The following is a 16149-nucleotide window of genomic DNA, read 5'->3' as shown; positions in this document are numbered from 1 at the left end:
GTCCTGGTCGGGGTGGAGCAAGGAAGGCACAACCTTGTTTAACTTATTAGCAAGAATGTTTAAAACGATACTCATCATAATTAGTCTATATGATCTATATAGTTTATAGTTCTGACAGTCTGTGGGTTCTTTATACTTCTTCAGAATAAGAGTGATTAGAACTTGAGAGAGTGTTGGTAAAGCAACCCCTTGCATAAGTGCTCCAAGAGTGCATTAATAATACAAATTCAAATACAAATCTAATAGTGCATCTCCAAAAAAAAGAAGATTGAAGATTTCAAGAGCTTTAAGAGTTTATGTGGCTATCCAGCAGGAGGCGTCACCTGACTCTTGTTGTCTGCAAAAAAATAAAAATATCCAGATGTGACTAGCTCCTCCCTTTCCATTTCGACATTGCTTTGAGGAACAGTTGTGTCAGAACCACACTCAAAAAACGATCTGTATTTATCATGGATTTTTGAGTATGATCAGTTTTGACATACAACACACTCAAAAACCAGCTTGTTTTACTAATTTTTGGGCAATAGGGAAGCACCACCAGTCCTTCCAGTGTTGTAAGTCCTCCCCTAGTCTGCTGCAGCTGTCTGTGATTAAGGGGGGAGCACTCATCCAGTCCTTGGGGTGGGACACCACTAACATCCCTGCCTGTCCATTGCCTTTTTTTTCCATTACTGTTTATAAATACAGAACGCTAGATAAATAGACATATGCTAGTAATCTGTTACCTCGGTGTGCTAACATTACTAGGCAAGCCTTTCTCAGCTGGTAAACAGTCAGTCTGTGAAGATGTAGTAAACTGATACCAAGTGTGCAAAGTGGCGATAAAAGCTTTTAGTAGGAACATTAAGCCGACTCAGCTATGTTACGCTAGCTACACTGCACAAAGAGAGAGAGAGAGAAATGTTATAGAGAGATGCACCTTTTATAGCTAGTACGCCAGTGTGCATAGCATTACCTAAATAAACAATGTGCGATTACTGGAGGGGCACTTCTCCAGTGCTTGGGGTGGGACGCCACCTCCGTCCCCACCTGTCCACTGCTTTTTTTTTCTTTTCCATAGCCTACCTATTGTCTGCAAAATGAATCACTAATAGAATAATACTAACCGAATCACTAATAAAATAAACACCGCCATGATCTTGACATGTAATGAAGAAATAGAAACAGCTCTGCTTCTTCTTTTAAAGATATACTCAAACCCTTCACCATCTTGTTTGGTATTTCCATTGGTAAACCCCCTACTGTGAAGGCCTTTTGCACTGTATTGCTGTAGGGTAAGATTTAATGATTATGACTCAGAGTCATACAGTAATATAAAAAAGATAAATAAATAGGGTGATCAGACTCATTTCATGCTTTCTTGTGCTACAGTTTTGAGAGGTAAACGTCTGATAAACTGATGCACTTTAACCACATGTTTACTGGAAATGTTCATGCTACTCAGTTCACACTGACACTGATAACATCAGCAAAACCAAAAATATCTTAAAAATAGCAACCGCTTTTTCTCTCTTCTCTTTTTTTTTTTTTTTTTTTTTGCAATGTTAAGACCCTTCACCATGTTTGGACATGCACACTCTCTCTCTTTCTCTCTCTCTCTCTCTCTCTCTCTCTCTCTCTGACTCAGGAAGTGGTGACTGCATAAAACACAGCGTACTTTAGTCAGTCAATCAATCAATCCGTCATTACTAGGACAGTATGGAGTTCAGTCCACTCTCTGTAATACTCTGTGAGTAAATCTTCTCTTAACGTCTTCATTAAAGTGAGTGCTGCTGTATGACAACACAAGTTACTCTTTTCAGAGATATCTGTACATATATAACAGTGAATTCACTACTTTACCTTAATGAACATAAAGGTGAATTAATCACTTAATATTTAATATATTACATTCATTACTTTACTAAGCTAAGAGTTTTCCATATTATTACACTGGTAATATATTATTATTATTGTTGTTGATGTTATTGTTGTTGTTATTATTTGTCATTTTTCTTCTTATATTACAATCTTAAGCAAGTCTGCAGGGAATTACCAGATTGCAAAGGACACCAATAGAGTAGCACAGATAGCCAGCTAGTTTAGATAAGGTTTGTTATACTAATGATATATAATAAATAATTATATATAATGTACTCACTCTAACATTTACAGTCATTTAATGGTACTGCAGGTCTGTGTTTGTTGAAAGAAGTATTAGAAAATACTCTGCTTTCTGTTACAGTTTTGTAGCTTTAATTCACTTTAACAACAAAGACAGAATGACATGTGCACTTATGCAATGCAAGTAGAACGTTTTGCCTGATATTTTGTTACAATTACATTTGACAGTAACCCCCTGTTGTGTTCATTTCATGCTAAGTAGTTTTTCAAATGAATTATTGCTCCATTATAGCTGATTGTAAATCCATACAACACATATTATGTAGGTGAAAGATCTTTATTCAACTTAAATTCTTGTAAAAATTACACTTGTGAATGTCTATTTACTATTTACAGCCTGTATAGGCCTCAGTTTTCTAAGATCATACAACTAATCTTTTAGTACAAAATGCATAGTGTATGGATTATGTTGACTATAACAAGTATTCAGATGGAACATAGTGTTCTTTATTACAGACTAGTTTGTGTCAAAGTTGAACATTACATAACATAACATTTTTTTGGAAAAGAAATAACATCTTCTGTTCCTGGTTATAGCTGACCAGTATGATTTTGTTAGTAGAGTAAGAACATATGTCCTAGATTATGAATGTTTACACATCTTAAGTGGTAATGGTATTTCTATGTGATTGCTAAGCAGTTGCTATGGTATCCCAGGTTGTTGCTGTGGTGTCTTTCCTATGTGTGTGGTTTGTAGCAAAAACATCAGGTCAGTATGTACTACTTTGGGTATTTTAGTATTTATTTTAATACAATTTGAACTGAGAGATTATATATATATATATATATATATATATATATATATATATATATATATATATATATATATATATATTACATTTGTACCTTGAAAACTTTAAAATAGTTGTAGTTGGGGATATTTTCTCTCTCTCTCTCTCTCTATCTCTCTCTCTCTCTCTCTCTTGCTCTTTTTCTATGATTTCATATCCTGTTTCGCAGCTGCTCATCATGAGGGTGTAGACATGTGGTTTTAATGGTTTGATCTGTCAACCCTTCAGCTTTCCTGTAAGGATGTGGAGCAATCTACACACCATCAGCATTGCCTTCATTATCATGGATTTCACTGTAGGTTCGTAACACTGAGCTCATGATCAGTCTTTAGTTCTTATAAAGCTTAAAAGCACTTTGTCTTCACTTTCTGAAAACAGGCAGATCATACACTCTTTAAAATGAAGGTGATGGAGTGAACAGAAAGGTTTCTGTTAAAAGAGATGTGTGTGTGAAGAACCTTTTTAAAAATGAAAGAACCTTCTCTTTGGGTGGGTTTATACTTGTAGTTCAGTTCCCTTGGTTCGGACCAAGCAAGAAAATTACATATTGTTACATTTTAGTCCTTGTCCTATGTCATACTGACATTTTTGCAATCAAACCAAAATGGAACAAAAATAACGTTACTGTTGCTGCCTCCCAACTTGCACACAGCTTTACTTTACAGAGGCAGCTGCACTAATAAACACAGTTCTAAAGGTGGATAGTTTTGAAACACTGTGTAGTGTGGTAGTGTGTGCTTTGGGACACAGCCCTACTAAAAGCAGCATACAGAAACGTGGGCAGGTCTGCACAGTGACTTACCTGTGAAGAAGCAGGTAGATGTGGACAGCACATTGGTGAAGCCACTTGATTTTTTGGGCAGGAGTGACCCGGAGCCAGTGCACAACGCTGCGTTTGGTTTGATTAAACATACTTGCTTTGTATTGTGTTCATACTTTGAACAAACTGCACCAGAATTTATTTAGAAATGGATCTAGACCCACCTGTCCAGGTGGTCTCGGCCTGCTTGTTTGAGGTGCACCCGAGTTTGAGAGACCACATTCTCACTTACTTAAGAAAAAACACTTAAGTGTTGTCTAGAGCTACTTTGACTAAAAAAAAACACTCAAACTTCCTGAATTTGCTCTGCCCAAGATGGATATGCATATATGAGCCATGCCTTGCCAAAAAGAGCTCTCAGAGGATCTTCGATCAAAAAGTGTTGATTTACATGAAGCTGGAAAGGGTTACAAAGTATTTCAAAGACTTTAGAAATTCACCAGTCTACAGTGTGGCAAACAATCTCCAAATGAAGACACTTTGGGACTGTGGCTACTCTGCCAGGAAGTGGGTGTCCAGTCAAAGTGACCCCAAGAGCACAAAGGTGAAGAAGAAACAACCCAGAGTGACAGTCAAATATTTGAAGGCGTCATTGGTAAAGGTTAACATCTGTGTTCATGAGTCTACAGTCCGTAAAACCTTGAACAAGCAGGGTGTCTATGGCAGGACACCATGAAGGAAGCCACTTCTTACTAAAAAGAACATTGCTGCATGCCTGAAGTTTGTGAAAAAGCACACTGACACACCACAATGGTACTGGGAAAATGTAAGTTGGAAAAGTAATTGCCACCAGCTACTGCCACAGCGGCTTCATGCCGCATTGCTCTTGCGTCACAGTGCTTTCATGTCACAGTAAATAGCTGTTCATTTTAGTCCCCAATAATTCTACAGTAGATAGCCCCACAATAAGTATTTAATCACAGTACATCTTCCCAGTGAATCATATCTTTCTTAAATAAATATTAATTGGCAGTAAATAAATCCCTCTACAGGAAAACTCTAAATGTGAAATTTCAAAAAGGTGGAGGAACAGGACAAAAACATTATATATTGTAAAAATTCCAGATCTTTCCATTTTGCTGACATTGCACAGCAGCTTCCATAAATCATAGCAAAATACAGTAATATTCAATCATTTCTATATACAGATGTTATTGTAAACATTTACTGTAAACTTACATCAATTGCTTAAAAAAATATATAGTGATGTGCAGTGATTTATGAATATAGGACGTTACTGTAAAAATGTACTGTAGAATTACAGCATGTGTTAATGTGTTGTACAATATTATGATTGTACAATCATGTTTATTATTTATTAATTATACTACTAAAATAAACTCAAATTGAAAAGCTGTGAGTGTGTGTCATATGTTATGATATGTTGCAGTGCTATCTAAATCTGGTATCACAAACGCATGTTGATTTTTTTCCATTCTCAGCCTTTGGAGCTCAGATTCGTGAGGTTTCCAAGCAGTATGCGCTCGTGGGATCTACAGTTCATCTCTCATTGGGAAAACACAGGCAGAATCTGATCCACATCAGGTGGAAAAAAGAGAATCTCTTAATTGCGAAAGACAAATCAACTTTAAACCCAGATTTCCAAGGAAAGTTTGCTCTGAATCTCACTGACGGCTCCTTATTTATAAAAAATGTGACAAAGAATGACAGCAACTGTTATGAAGCCATAATAGGGGAATGGGAGGCAGAATCCTGGAAATTTCATCTGATAGTGGAGGGTAAGCTAACTTCTGAACATTGAAATCTCAACCTGCTGAACACTGAAATCATTTTACCATTGTAATTAGACTGTAACATTGTAATTAGACTGTAACCCAGACCTTATAAATAAATACATAAGCTGTTACTAAAGCTACTACTGTTTGTCTGGATTTGCATTGTCCTGACCCAATACAAAAATCATTGCCCCGTGTTATAATTTGAAGCTATTTGAAATGTTTAAATGAGTGATGATCATTGGGTTTAACACCATGGCACATCATTTACAACAGTTACCCACCTGCCCATAGTTACGTGAGTATATGATGTGTGGCCTGGCACTACAGCATTTCTCTAGTCATTTATTATATATTATAATTTCAGGGATGGTCTCAGAGCCGATCATTGACACTGACCGTGACGAAACAGCTTTAAATTCCACTACCGATTGTCGGATCTCAGTGAAATGTTCTGCTGATGGTGACTCAGTGATGTATGACTGCGATCTGCAGATTTGCTCTCTGTCAAAAACCTCACTGAGCCGAGTTAACATTACTGTAGCTGTGAATGACCAAGGAAATGTGGAGTGTACAGCCAGCAACCATGTGAGCAGTCAGAGGAACTCAATAGCCTTGAGTAACACGTGTAAGTGAACACCGATTCAGCCCTCACTTAGTGTTTGTTCACATCAACAGAATCAGTACTACACTAACTTTACATATAACATATAACAAACATTGTGCATTACAATACTGTAACAATTTGATATCATATGCAATATGTAATTAGATAAAAGCCTAATTTATAGTATATTTGCTATAATGTAATTACAGTGCTATTTACAGTATAACAAAAAGTATTCATTTATTTTCTAATGTATTTTTATATTTATCTGGTGTGTATTTTTCTCTTGGTTCTTCACAGGTTCAGAAAAACAAAGTCATGAGGAAGAAAAAACGAATTTCTCTCCGGTTTTGACAATTCTAATAGCTTGTGGCCTGGGAGGCATATTGTTGGTTGGCGTACTTGCAATTCACTTTTGCAGAAAAGAACTACAGGTAAATCCTTGGTTCTGTCTTATTTAACCTCAGTAAGAGAACATGTGCAAACTGCAATGATTCACTTGGTGAGACAGGTGAATTGAGTTTACTGAACAGATTCAGTCTCACACAGTTCTCTAGACAAAATGTAGTCAAAAAATAGCCCTTTGACAAAAACTTAAAAAGCCTTGAAACTAGGCAGAAACACACCAGTAACAAAGCAAAGTGACCGCCTTTTTGCTGAACATTTATACCCAGCTGAAAAACAACCAGTTAAAGCTGGTCAAGCTAAACCCATCATGGCCTAAACAGTCAGCAAACATGACCAAAGTGGTTGACCAGCATGACCATTATAACCAAACTGGTTGACCAGCATGCCCATGCTAGTTGACCAGCAGGACAGACTAAACCACACTGGTCCACCAAACTGAACCCATGCTAGTTGACCAGCAGGATAGACTGCTTTAGTCTGTCCTGCTGGTCAAATAGCATGGACATGCTGGTCAACCAGTTTGGTTATAATGGTCATGCTGGTCATGCTGGTCAACCACTTTGGTCATGTTGGCTGACTGTTTAGGCCATGATGGTCATGCTGTTCATGTTAGTCAGCAAACTTGGTAACCAGCTTGACTGCACTCTTCAACCAGCTTTACTGAACAAGTCAACCACAAAGAGCAGATTGACAACCAGCTTGGTTGAGTTGATCTTGTTGGTTGACCAGCTAGTCCATCAAACCACAGTGCTAAGGCTGTGGTTAACCAGCTAACCAATTAATACTCTGTCTAAGTGAGTGACAAGGAACTGTGGAACGATGTAGCAGATTACACCACAGTACTTGCATGGGCAACAATTTAACAGAAATGGAGCCTTATACCCTTAAAAAGGGAGTTCATTTAGAGTGCTTTAGTAAAAGCAATGATGCAGAATATAATAATAGAAGCATGAGAACCTAAAGAAAAAAATGAGTGCTTAAGGTGTTTTTTCGCCTGGTTAATTGGTTCTTCTTGGGTACATTGTGTTTTTTATCCAACTTTTAAAAATAAATCTATTTAATACCCAAAAGGATTCATAGAATCCATTTTAATATGCAATATAGAACCCATTATTATGTTTTTATGTTAACAGAATGTTTCTAATCAAGAAGGCAATACAACCACGCTCTACGGTGTGGTGCACAAGCCACAGACTTCAACAGATAACAGTGCTGCAAACAATGCAGCAACCGTCTATGAGGTACTTCTCCTTCACTTTTTTCCTCTTTCTTCTTCTTTCTCCTTTTTATCTTATTATTACAGGATTAGTATCTTCTTCATTTAGAGAGAAATTATCCTTCATGATCTTTAATATACATTCTCTGTAGTTCTGTGACAATGACACAAGGCCTTGGAGATAGTTTGGAGGATTGTGTGTTTGTTTTTCAGGAGACTGAGGTGTTCTACTGAAGGGTGTTATCATTAAACTTGCAGTGTTAACCAGATCTGTGAATTAAAATGAACTCGGCTCGGTCACAAGATTATGAACTACGAGACAACATACTGTCTGAGTATGGCATACCGGCCAATACATGCATGTTCTATGTGGCTTAAGACACAGACACAATCCAGAAGAACTTTCCGGACACTTATTTCTTCTCATTCACCTTTTCAGAGACTTTATAACACTTACAGATTCTTTAAAGTGTGGAGACTCGTTGTTTCTGGTAAAGAAGCGAGAAGAACTTTTGCTTATCTTTAAGGTGTTAGAACCAACAGAGTGGAGCTCAGAGTGGACCTTCTGAACTGGACAAGATGATGATAATTTAACAGATCACATTGATATTCTATCCTTTTCTGGTTAGTCAGTACTAAGTTCTAATGAGAGTTTCTCAAATGTGAAATTGTGTATGTGATCCTTCATTTACATCAAATTTAAACAACGGTATTTGTAATTATTATTAGCGTTTAATTAATTAGTTAATAATTCATCAATAATTCATTAATGTATAATTACTTTAAGACTGGGTAAGAGGACTTTGTTGTTCTGGTGTTAGTCTACCCATCTGTTATTGATCTATTATTATCCAATAAAGATAAATATAATAAAGTTCAGGTTTTATAACATGATGTCTGTTTTTTTGTTAAATTTATAACCAGATTTCATTAAGTGACCAAAGAACCAAAACATTCCTTTATTTAAATGCATTTATTTTATGTCAATTATTAATTACAATAATACTCAAGAATACATCAATAAGTACATTTTGCATTACATTCAACTGAATATGTATTATATGCAACTGAAATCTATTAAATATAACCCCACACATAACCCTTAATTGGAAAACTTAGAGCCAAGTGTCATTTAATAGATATTCAGTTGAATGTTGGTGAAATGTCAGGTGAGAATCTATGAGACATCTAGAATTGATCTTCCAAGTTTATAAAACACAAAACACAAAGTAATATCAAACTTTTGTTTAGTTTGTATAAAAAGATTATATAAGTAAAATAAATAAACAAAGGCAGTATTACAGTAAAACAAATATGAACAAAACAAATAAAACTAATACTAAATCCACTGAACAGTGAAATATTTCTAAAACTTTTCTCCTGCTTCAAAACATTTGTCCATTATTTAATGTAAAATAAGAGTAAAGTGATTAAAGCTAAAACCTGATTCAGCATCTAAACCTCATGAGACTCTTCCTCTTCTTTAACCTCATACTGACTCTGATCTTCACCAGTCTGAGGAAGAGAAATCAACACTGATTAAAATCTTACACTGCCCTCCTCTGGTAGAAAGGCATCATTACAGTTGTATAGGACAGCTAGAATGGATTTAATCTTCATATTTTACAAACATGATGAGAGATTTTCAGAAACAGAACTGTGTAAAAATAAGGAGTTCTGCTGAGAGTTGTTGGTCAGAGACTCTCAGTAAGTTACAGCTCCATCCTTCTAATTCTGCTGTTGAAGAGACTAATCCTGCTCCTCTGAGCACATCACTAATCCTGCTCCTCGTGCACTTCTACTGAAAGCCTGAACACAGTCTTGAAGATCAGGGTGTGTTTAATGATGTGTAATCTACAGTCTTACTGAAAGAGCTCTCACCTCCAGCTCTGTAGCATTTCACCCCCAACACGATGGACACCAGCAGATACGGAGACGCTGCCATTAAACTACTGAGCAGACTGAACGCTGAGAGTGGAGCTCCTGAAGTCGACACACCTGAAAACACACATCAGCTGAATTTAAAAGACAAAGACAAAGAGTTTCTTACAGTTTCCTCTTGACCTGAGTAGCACTACTTTTCAGTAAGAGCTCCATCCTCTACACATTATTCCAGCCTCCTCTAGCTTCAGATAAGAAACTTTAATCACCTCAATAATAGAGTTTAAAGACATTACTATGAGAAATCCTCTCTCACTCCTCCTCAACACTACACTGTCTAATACACACCCACTGTTAACTGACTTCAACACTGCATGTTGATTAGATCTGATTATCTCACCTCTGACTGAGATCCAGCTCTGTGGTGAGACTCCTCCCTCTGGGAGTTTACAGTGGTAGAGACCTTCATCTGACTTTGAGACAGTACGGATGGTCATCTCTCCTGTAGTCTGGCTCTGGAGAAATGATCCATCTTTATAGAAATCTGTGTGGTTTGAGGACTTTGTGAAGCGATATAAACAGCATAGACTCAGAGGATCTCCCTCAGTCACAGGATGGACAGGACTGTCCAGAATCACAGCACCACCTGCAACAAATAAATTATACACGGATTGTACATCTAATAAAAGTTGCCATGCAAATATTTATATATTAGATAAATATAATAATAAAAGACAGAGACTTATGATCTTTAAAAAATGCTATATTAGTGTGTAAAGCATGTTTTAGCTACTTTAATGGAACTGATTCAGCTCATGATTAAACATTTTACACTCCAATACTATACAAACATTACAGGGTCAGTGGTATAAACCATCAGTGTTTCTGCTGGAACAGTTTTACTGGCTAGGAAATCATAGTTTTCCATATTCCATAATCAAGCAATTTCCTTAAAACAGTAGCACACTCTATGTAGACTCACTGTGCACTGTGATGTTGACAGGGTTGCTGCTCTCTCCAGATTCAGACTCACACCAGTACACTCCAGTGTGGGATGAGGAGAGGAAGCCGATGCTGCATGTAGATCCTGTAACTGACCCCCGGCCTGATGAACAATCTGACACCCTCTTACTGTGTGTGTATCGTCTCACTCTCCATCCAGTAGAGTTACTCTGTCCCTCACAGCTTAGTGAGAGAGAGTCCAGGTAAAAGTGTTGAGATCTGCTGGGACTGATGATCAGAGATGCTGGAGGAGATAAACCTTAGACACAAAAATTACCACCCAAGTGTCGTTATTGTGGTCTCTGTGTTACAGAAAGTTTAATGAACATTTTAAATATGAATCAGTTTTGTATGTTCACGTACTTCACGTACATGTTTCCAATTCAGGAAGGAAAATCTAAAAATGAACATACCATCCAGTTTCACTCTTATAATAATTATTTCTAAAACAAATCAAGTATTTGCATGAATGTATCTCTGATTCTTCATTTACACACAATCACGCTCCACTCCAACTTTCTTCTTACAATATTCATCAGATTCCTAATGTAAATCAGATTCTCACCAGTGATCCATAGAGGCTGTGGATTGCTGTACTGTGTGTGATAGACTGAGTCTCCTCTCTCTGCTTTGCACATATAAACTCCTGTGTGATGAAGAGCAGCAGGGCTGAGTGTGTAGGAGCCTCCAGATCCCCTGCTGATCTCTGAGAGGAAGTCATTATTATCTCTGTACCAGCTGAATGTCCAGCCTGTAGAGGAGCCTCTGACCTCACAGCTTAGAGTCACTGAGTCTCCTTCAGTCAGCCAGCTCTGTGGAGACACACTCAGCACTGCCTGGACTTCAGCTGTTACACAGGAAGGACAAGATTTTAAATATAAGAATTTAAACATTAAGCAGAAAAACAAACCATTTATTCAGAAAAAATAAGCTTGATTTGAAAAAGTTACTTAATAAATGTAATAACTTTGTTACAAATTTATTTGTATTTGTGTTTTTACATTATAAAATAAGCAGACTCACCAGATACAGTCAGTGTAACAGCTTCACTGATCTCTGATCTCTGAGAGTCACTCCTCCTCTGTCCTCTGCAGGTGTATTTACCACTGTCAGGCTCTATACTAGAGCGGATTCTGATCTCCTGTGTTGTAGTGTGTGGGTAAACTGGGTGATCATTCTTATACCAGCTGTATGTCCACTCAGTGTCTCCTCCTCCCTGTAGGTCACATCTGAGAGTGACAGTCTCTCCTCTGAACATCTGATTATCAGGCTTTATGGACACAGTAGCTTTAGGATTCCCTACTGAAACATAGCCATGTGGTAATAATAACTGTAGTGAAAATTACTAAAAAGGTGCGCTGATAATCACACACACATAACATTCATTAATTTTAGTTTATTTACAGGAGTGATAGACCAAAGACTCACCAGTAACATTCATCCAGAGTGCATTACTGTACTGAGTAGAGAAAACTGGGTTTCCTCTCTCAGCTCTGCACCAGTACTGACCTCCATCAGAGACACTAACTGATCTGATGGTGTAGGAGTGTGTTTCAGTGGTGGTCTCATTCTCAGGGGTCTGTGTGTGTCTGGACCAGTAAAACCTCCAACCAGCAGACTGGTTCAGCTTACAATACAGAGTCACTGGGTTTCCTATCAGTGCAGCTCCTTTAAAGCTGGATGTGAGTTCAGGTTTAGGTGTTTCTGCAGTTGGAGATGAAGAGCACAGTTCAGACAATGAAATGTCTTCACTGTCTTCACCACAGTAACCACCCACCTTTAACAGAGAGATCCACACAACTTTCAGCTCCAATACAAATCAAACATGCACACACAGCGTTAACCCTTTATACATCACCTTCAGCACGCTCAACTCCAAAGAGTGAAATCACTGAAAAGGGAAGAGGAACAGAGAACATGATGTTACCACTGAAATTCCTCCTGTCTTCAGAAATGGAGGAGAGACACACACTTCAGGAACAGTGAAAATAACAACGGAATTAAAGAGAAACTTTTTTCATTTTATTAGATTCATTTTTTGAGTGATTGTAAAACTGATTCTCTGCAGAGCTGAACTGTGTTCATCTGTATTTAAATGTGAGCTGATTCTTATCCAGCTTTATCTGCTGAACTGAGGCTGAACGATCTCATTTCCACATCATGATAGTGGTGCTCTGCTATTTTAGAGCTCATCAGAGCTACAGCTCAGTTATCAATAACACCTTATAACTAAAGCCTGTTCAGACACAGTCATTAATATATCTACTAATTTCAGACAGAAATCCTGATATTTCAGTTTAATGAAAGAGAAATGATAGTTAATGAGTTTCTTTAATCAAAAAAGATATAATATCTTTTATAGAACCCAAATGTGGAGTAGCAGATATCAGCACTGAAATGTGTAACCATCCAACCAATGGAGAACCAAGCTTCTGCTTCACCATTAAAACACCAGCATGTTTCATCTACAGCCTTCGTCTCATAGTACACACTCTACACCAGTTCAACCTATTAAACACACCCATCTACACCACTTCAACCTATTGTAGACACTCATCTACACCAGTTCAACCTATTAAACACACCCATCAACACCAGTTCAACCTATTGTAGACACTCATCTAAACCAGTTCAATGTATTAAACACACTCAACTACACCAGTTCAACCTATTGTAGACACTCATCTACACCAGTTCAACCTATTAAACACACTCATCTACACCAGTTCAACCTATTAAACACACTCATCTACACCAGTTCAATGTATTAAACACACTCATCTATACCAACTCAACCTATTGTAGACACTCATCTACACCAGTTCAATGTATTAAACACACTAATCTACATCAGTTCAGTCGATTAAACACACTCATCTTCACCAGTTCAGCCCATTAAACACACTCATCTACACCAGTTCAGCCCATTAAACACACTCATCTACACCAGTTCAGTCGATTAAAAACACTCATCTTCACCAGTTCAGCCCATTAAACACACTCATCTACACCAGTTCAGCCCATTAAACACACTCATCTTCACCAGTTAAGCCCATAAAACACACTCATCTACACCAGTTCGGCCCATAAAACACACTCATCTACACCAGTCCTGCTCATTAAACACACTCATCCTCACCAGTCCTGCTCATTAAACACACTCATCTACACCAGTTCAGCCCCTAAAACACACTCATCTTCACCAGTCCTGCCCAAAAAAAACACTCATCTTCACCAGCCCAGCCCATTAAACACACTCATCTACACCAGTTCAGCCCATTAAACACACTCATCTTCACCAGTCCAGCCCATAAAACACACTCATCTTCACCAGTCCTGCTCATTAAACACACTCATCTTCACCAGTTTAGCCCATAAACACACTCATCTTCACCTGTTCAGTCCATTAAACAACACTCATCTTCACCAGTCCTGCTCATTAAACACACTCATCTTCACCAGTCCAGCCCATTAAACACACTCATCTACACCAGTCCTGCTCATTAAACACACTCATCTTCACCAGTCCTGCTCATTAAACACACTCATCTTCACCAGTTCAGCCCATTAAACACACTCATCTACACCAGTTCAGCCCATTAAACACACTCATCTTCACCAGTTCAGCCCATTAAACACACTCATCTACACCAGTTCAGCCCATTAAACACACTCATCTACACCAGTTCAGTCGATTAAAAACACTCATCTACACCAGTTCAGCCCATTAAACACACTCATCTACACCAGTTCAGCCCATTAAACACACTCATCTTCACCAGCCCAGCCCATTAAACACACTCATCTACACCAGTTCAGCCCATTAAACACACTCATCTTCACCAGTTAAGCCCATTAAACACACTCATCTACACCAGTTCAGCCCATAAAACACACTCATCTACACCAGTCCTGCTCATTAAACACACTCATCCTCACCAGTTCTGCTCATTAAACACACTCATCTTCACCAGTTCAGCCCATTAAACACACTCATCTACACCAGTTCAGCCCATTAAACACACTCATCTTTACCAGTTCAGCCCATAAAACACACTCATCTACACCAGTCCTGCTCATTAAACACACTCATCTTCACCAATCCTGCCCAAAAAACACACTCATCTTCACCAGTCCAGCCCATTAAACACACTCATCTACACCAGTTCAGCCCATAAAACAAACTCATCTTCACCAGTCCAGCCCATTAAACACACTCATCTTCACCAGTCCAGCCCATTAAACACACTCATCTTCACCAGTCCTGCTCATTAAACACACTCATCTTCACCAGTCCAGCCCATTAAACACACTCATCTTCACCTGTTCAGTCCATTAAACACACTCATCTTCACCAGTTCAGCCCATTAAACACACTCATCTACACCAGTTCAGCCCATTAAACACACGCATCTTCACCAGTTAAGCCCATTAAACACACTCATCTACACCAGTTCAGCCCATAAAACACACTCATCTACACCAGTCCTGCTCATTAAACACACTCATCCTCACCAGTCCTGCTCATTAAACACACTCATCTTCACCAGTTCAGCCCATTAAACACACTCATCTACACCAGTTCAGCCCATTAAACACACTCATCTTTACCAGTTCAGCCCATAAAACACACTCATCTACACCAGTCCTGCTCATTAAACACACTTATCTTCACCAATCCTGCCCAAAAAACACACTCATCTTCACCAGCCCAGCCCATTAAACACACTCATCTACACCAGTTCAGCCCATTAAACACACTCATCTTCACCAGTCCAGCCCATAAAACACACTCATCTTCACCAGTCCTGCTCATTAAACATACTCATCTTCACCAGTTCAGCTCATTAAACACACTCATCTACACCAGTTTAGCCCATAAACACACTCATCTTCACCTGTTCAGTCCATTAAACAACACTCATCTTCACCAGTCCTGCTCATTAAACACATTCATCTTCACCAGTCCTGCTCATTAAACACACTCATCTTCACCAGTCCAGCCCATTAAACACACTCATCTTCACCAGTTCAGCCCATTAAACACACTCATCTTCACCAGTTCAGCCCATTAAACACACTCATCTTCACCTGTTCAGTCCATTAAACACACTCATCTTCACCAGTTCAGCCCATTAAACACACTCATCTACACCAGTTCAGCCCATTAAACACACTCATCTTCACCAGTTCAGCCCATTAAACACACTCATCTACACCAGTTCAGCCCATTAAACACACTCATCTACACCAGTTCAGTCGATTAAAAACACTCATCTACACCAGTTCAGCCCATTAAACACACTCATCTACACCAGTTCAGCCCATTAAACACACTCATCTTCACCAGCCCAGCCCATTAAACACACTCATCTACACCAGTTCAGCCCATTAAACACACTCATCTTCACCAGTTAAGCCCATTAAACACACTCATCTACACCAGTTCAGCCCATAAAACACACTCATCTACACCAGTCCTGCTCATTAAACACACTCATCCTCACCAGTTCTGCTCATTAAAC

The 16149-nt window shown here is 38.4% G+C and overlaps 2 protein-coding genes across 3 annotated transcripts; one reads left to right on the top strand and one right to left on the bottom strand.

The window, feature by feature from the left end:
• The first annotated feature begins 1674 nt into the window (after positions 1-1674).
• On the top strand, positions 1675-8630 carry LOC140561989 (CD48 antigen-like). Of its 2 annotated transcripts, XM_072687334.1 has the most exons (8): positions 1675-1729; positions 2821-2872; positions 3183-3253; positions 5217-5513; positions 5878-6138; positions 6418-6551; positions 7659-7766; positions 7955-8630. In XM_072687334.1, the coding sequence occupies exons 1-8, from the start codon at positions 1699-1701 to the stop codon at positions 7973-7975; spliced, it is 975 nt and encodes a 324-aa protein (XP_072543435.1). In that variant the 5' UTR covers positions 1675-1698; the 3' UTR covers positions 7976-8630. The 2 variants fall into 2 exon arrangements, with proteins under 2 accessions (XP_072543435.1, XP_072543436.1); XM_072687335.1 differs by lacking the exons at positions 1675-1729; positions 2821-2872 and having other exon boundaries at positions 3115-4540.
• Positions 8631-9196: 566 nt separating this feature from the next.
• Positions 9197-14589, bottom strand: LOC140562308 (Fc receptor-like protein 5). The gene is made up of 9 exons (XM_072687840.1): positions 14564-14589; positions 12402-12424; positions 12053-12328; positions 11648-11923; positions 11190-11471; positions 10605-10883; positions 10023-10268; positions 9600-9739; positions 9197-9256 (listed from the first exon to the last, which is right to left on the bottom strand). The coding sequence occupies exons 1-9, from the start codon at positions 14587-14589 to the stop codon at positions 9197-9199; spliced, it is 1608 nt and encodes a 535-aa protein (XP_072543941.1).
• Positions 14590-16149: the final 1560 nt, after the last annotated feature.

Source organism: Salminus brasiliensis, chromosome 9, assembly GCF_030463535.1.
Source record: "Salminus brasiliensis chromosome 9, fSalBra1.hap2, whole genome shotgun sequence".
NCBI classification, from domain to species: Eukaryota; Metazoa; Chordata; class Actinopteri; order Characiformes; family Bryconidae; genus Salminus; species Salminus brasiliensis.
This window is presented reverse-complemented; position numbering and strand designations above follow the sequence as displayed.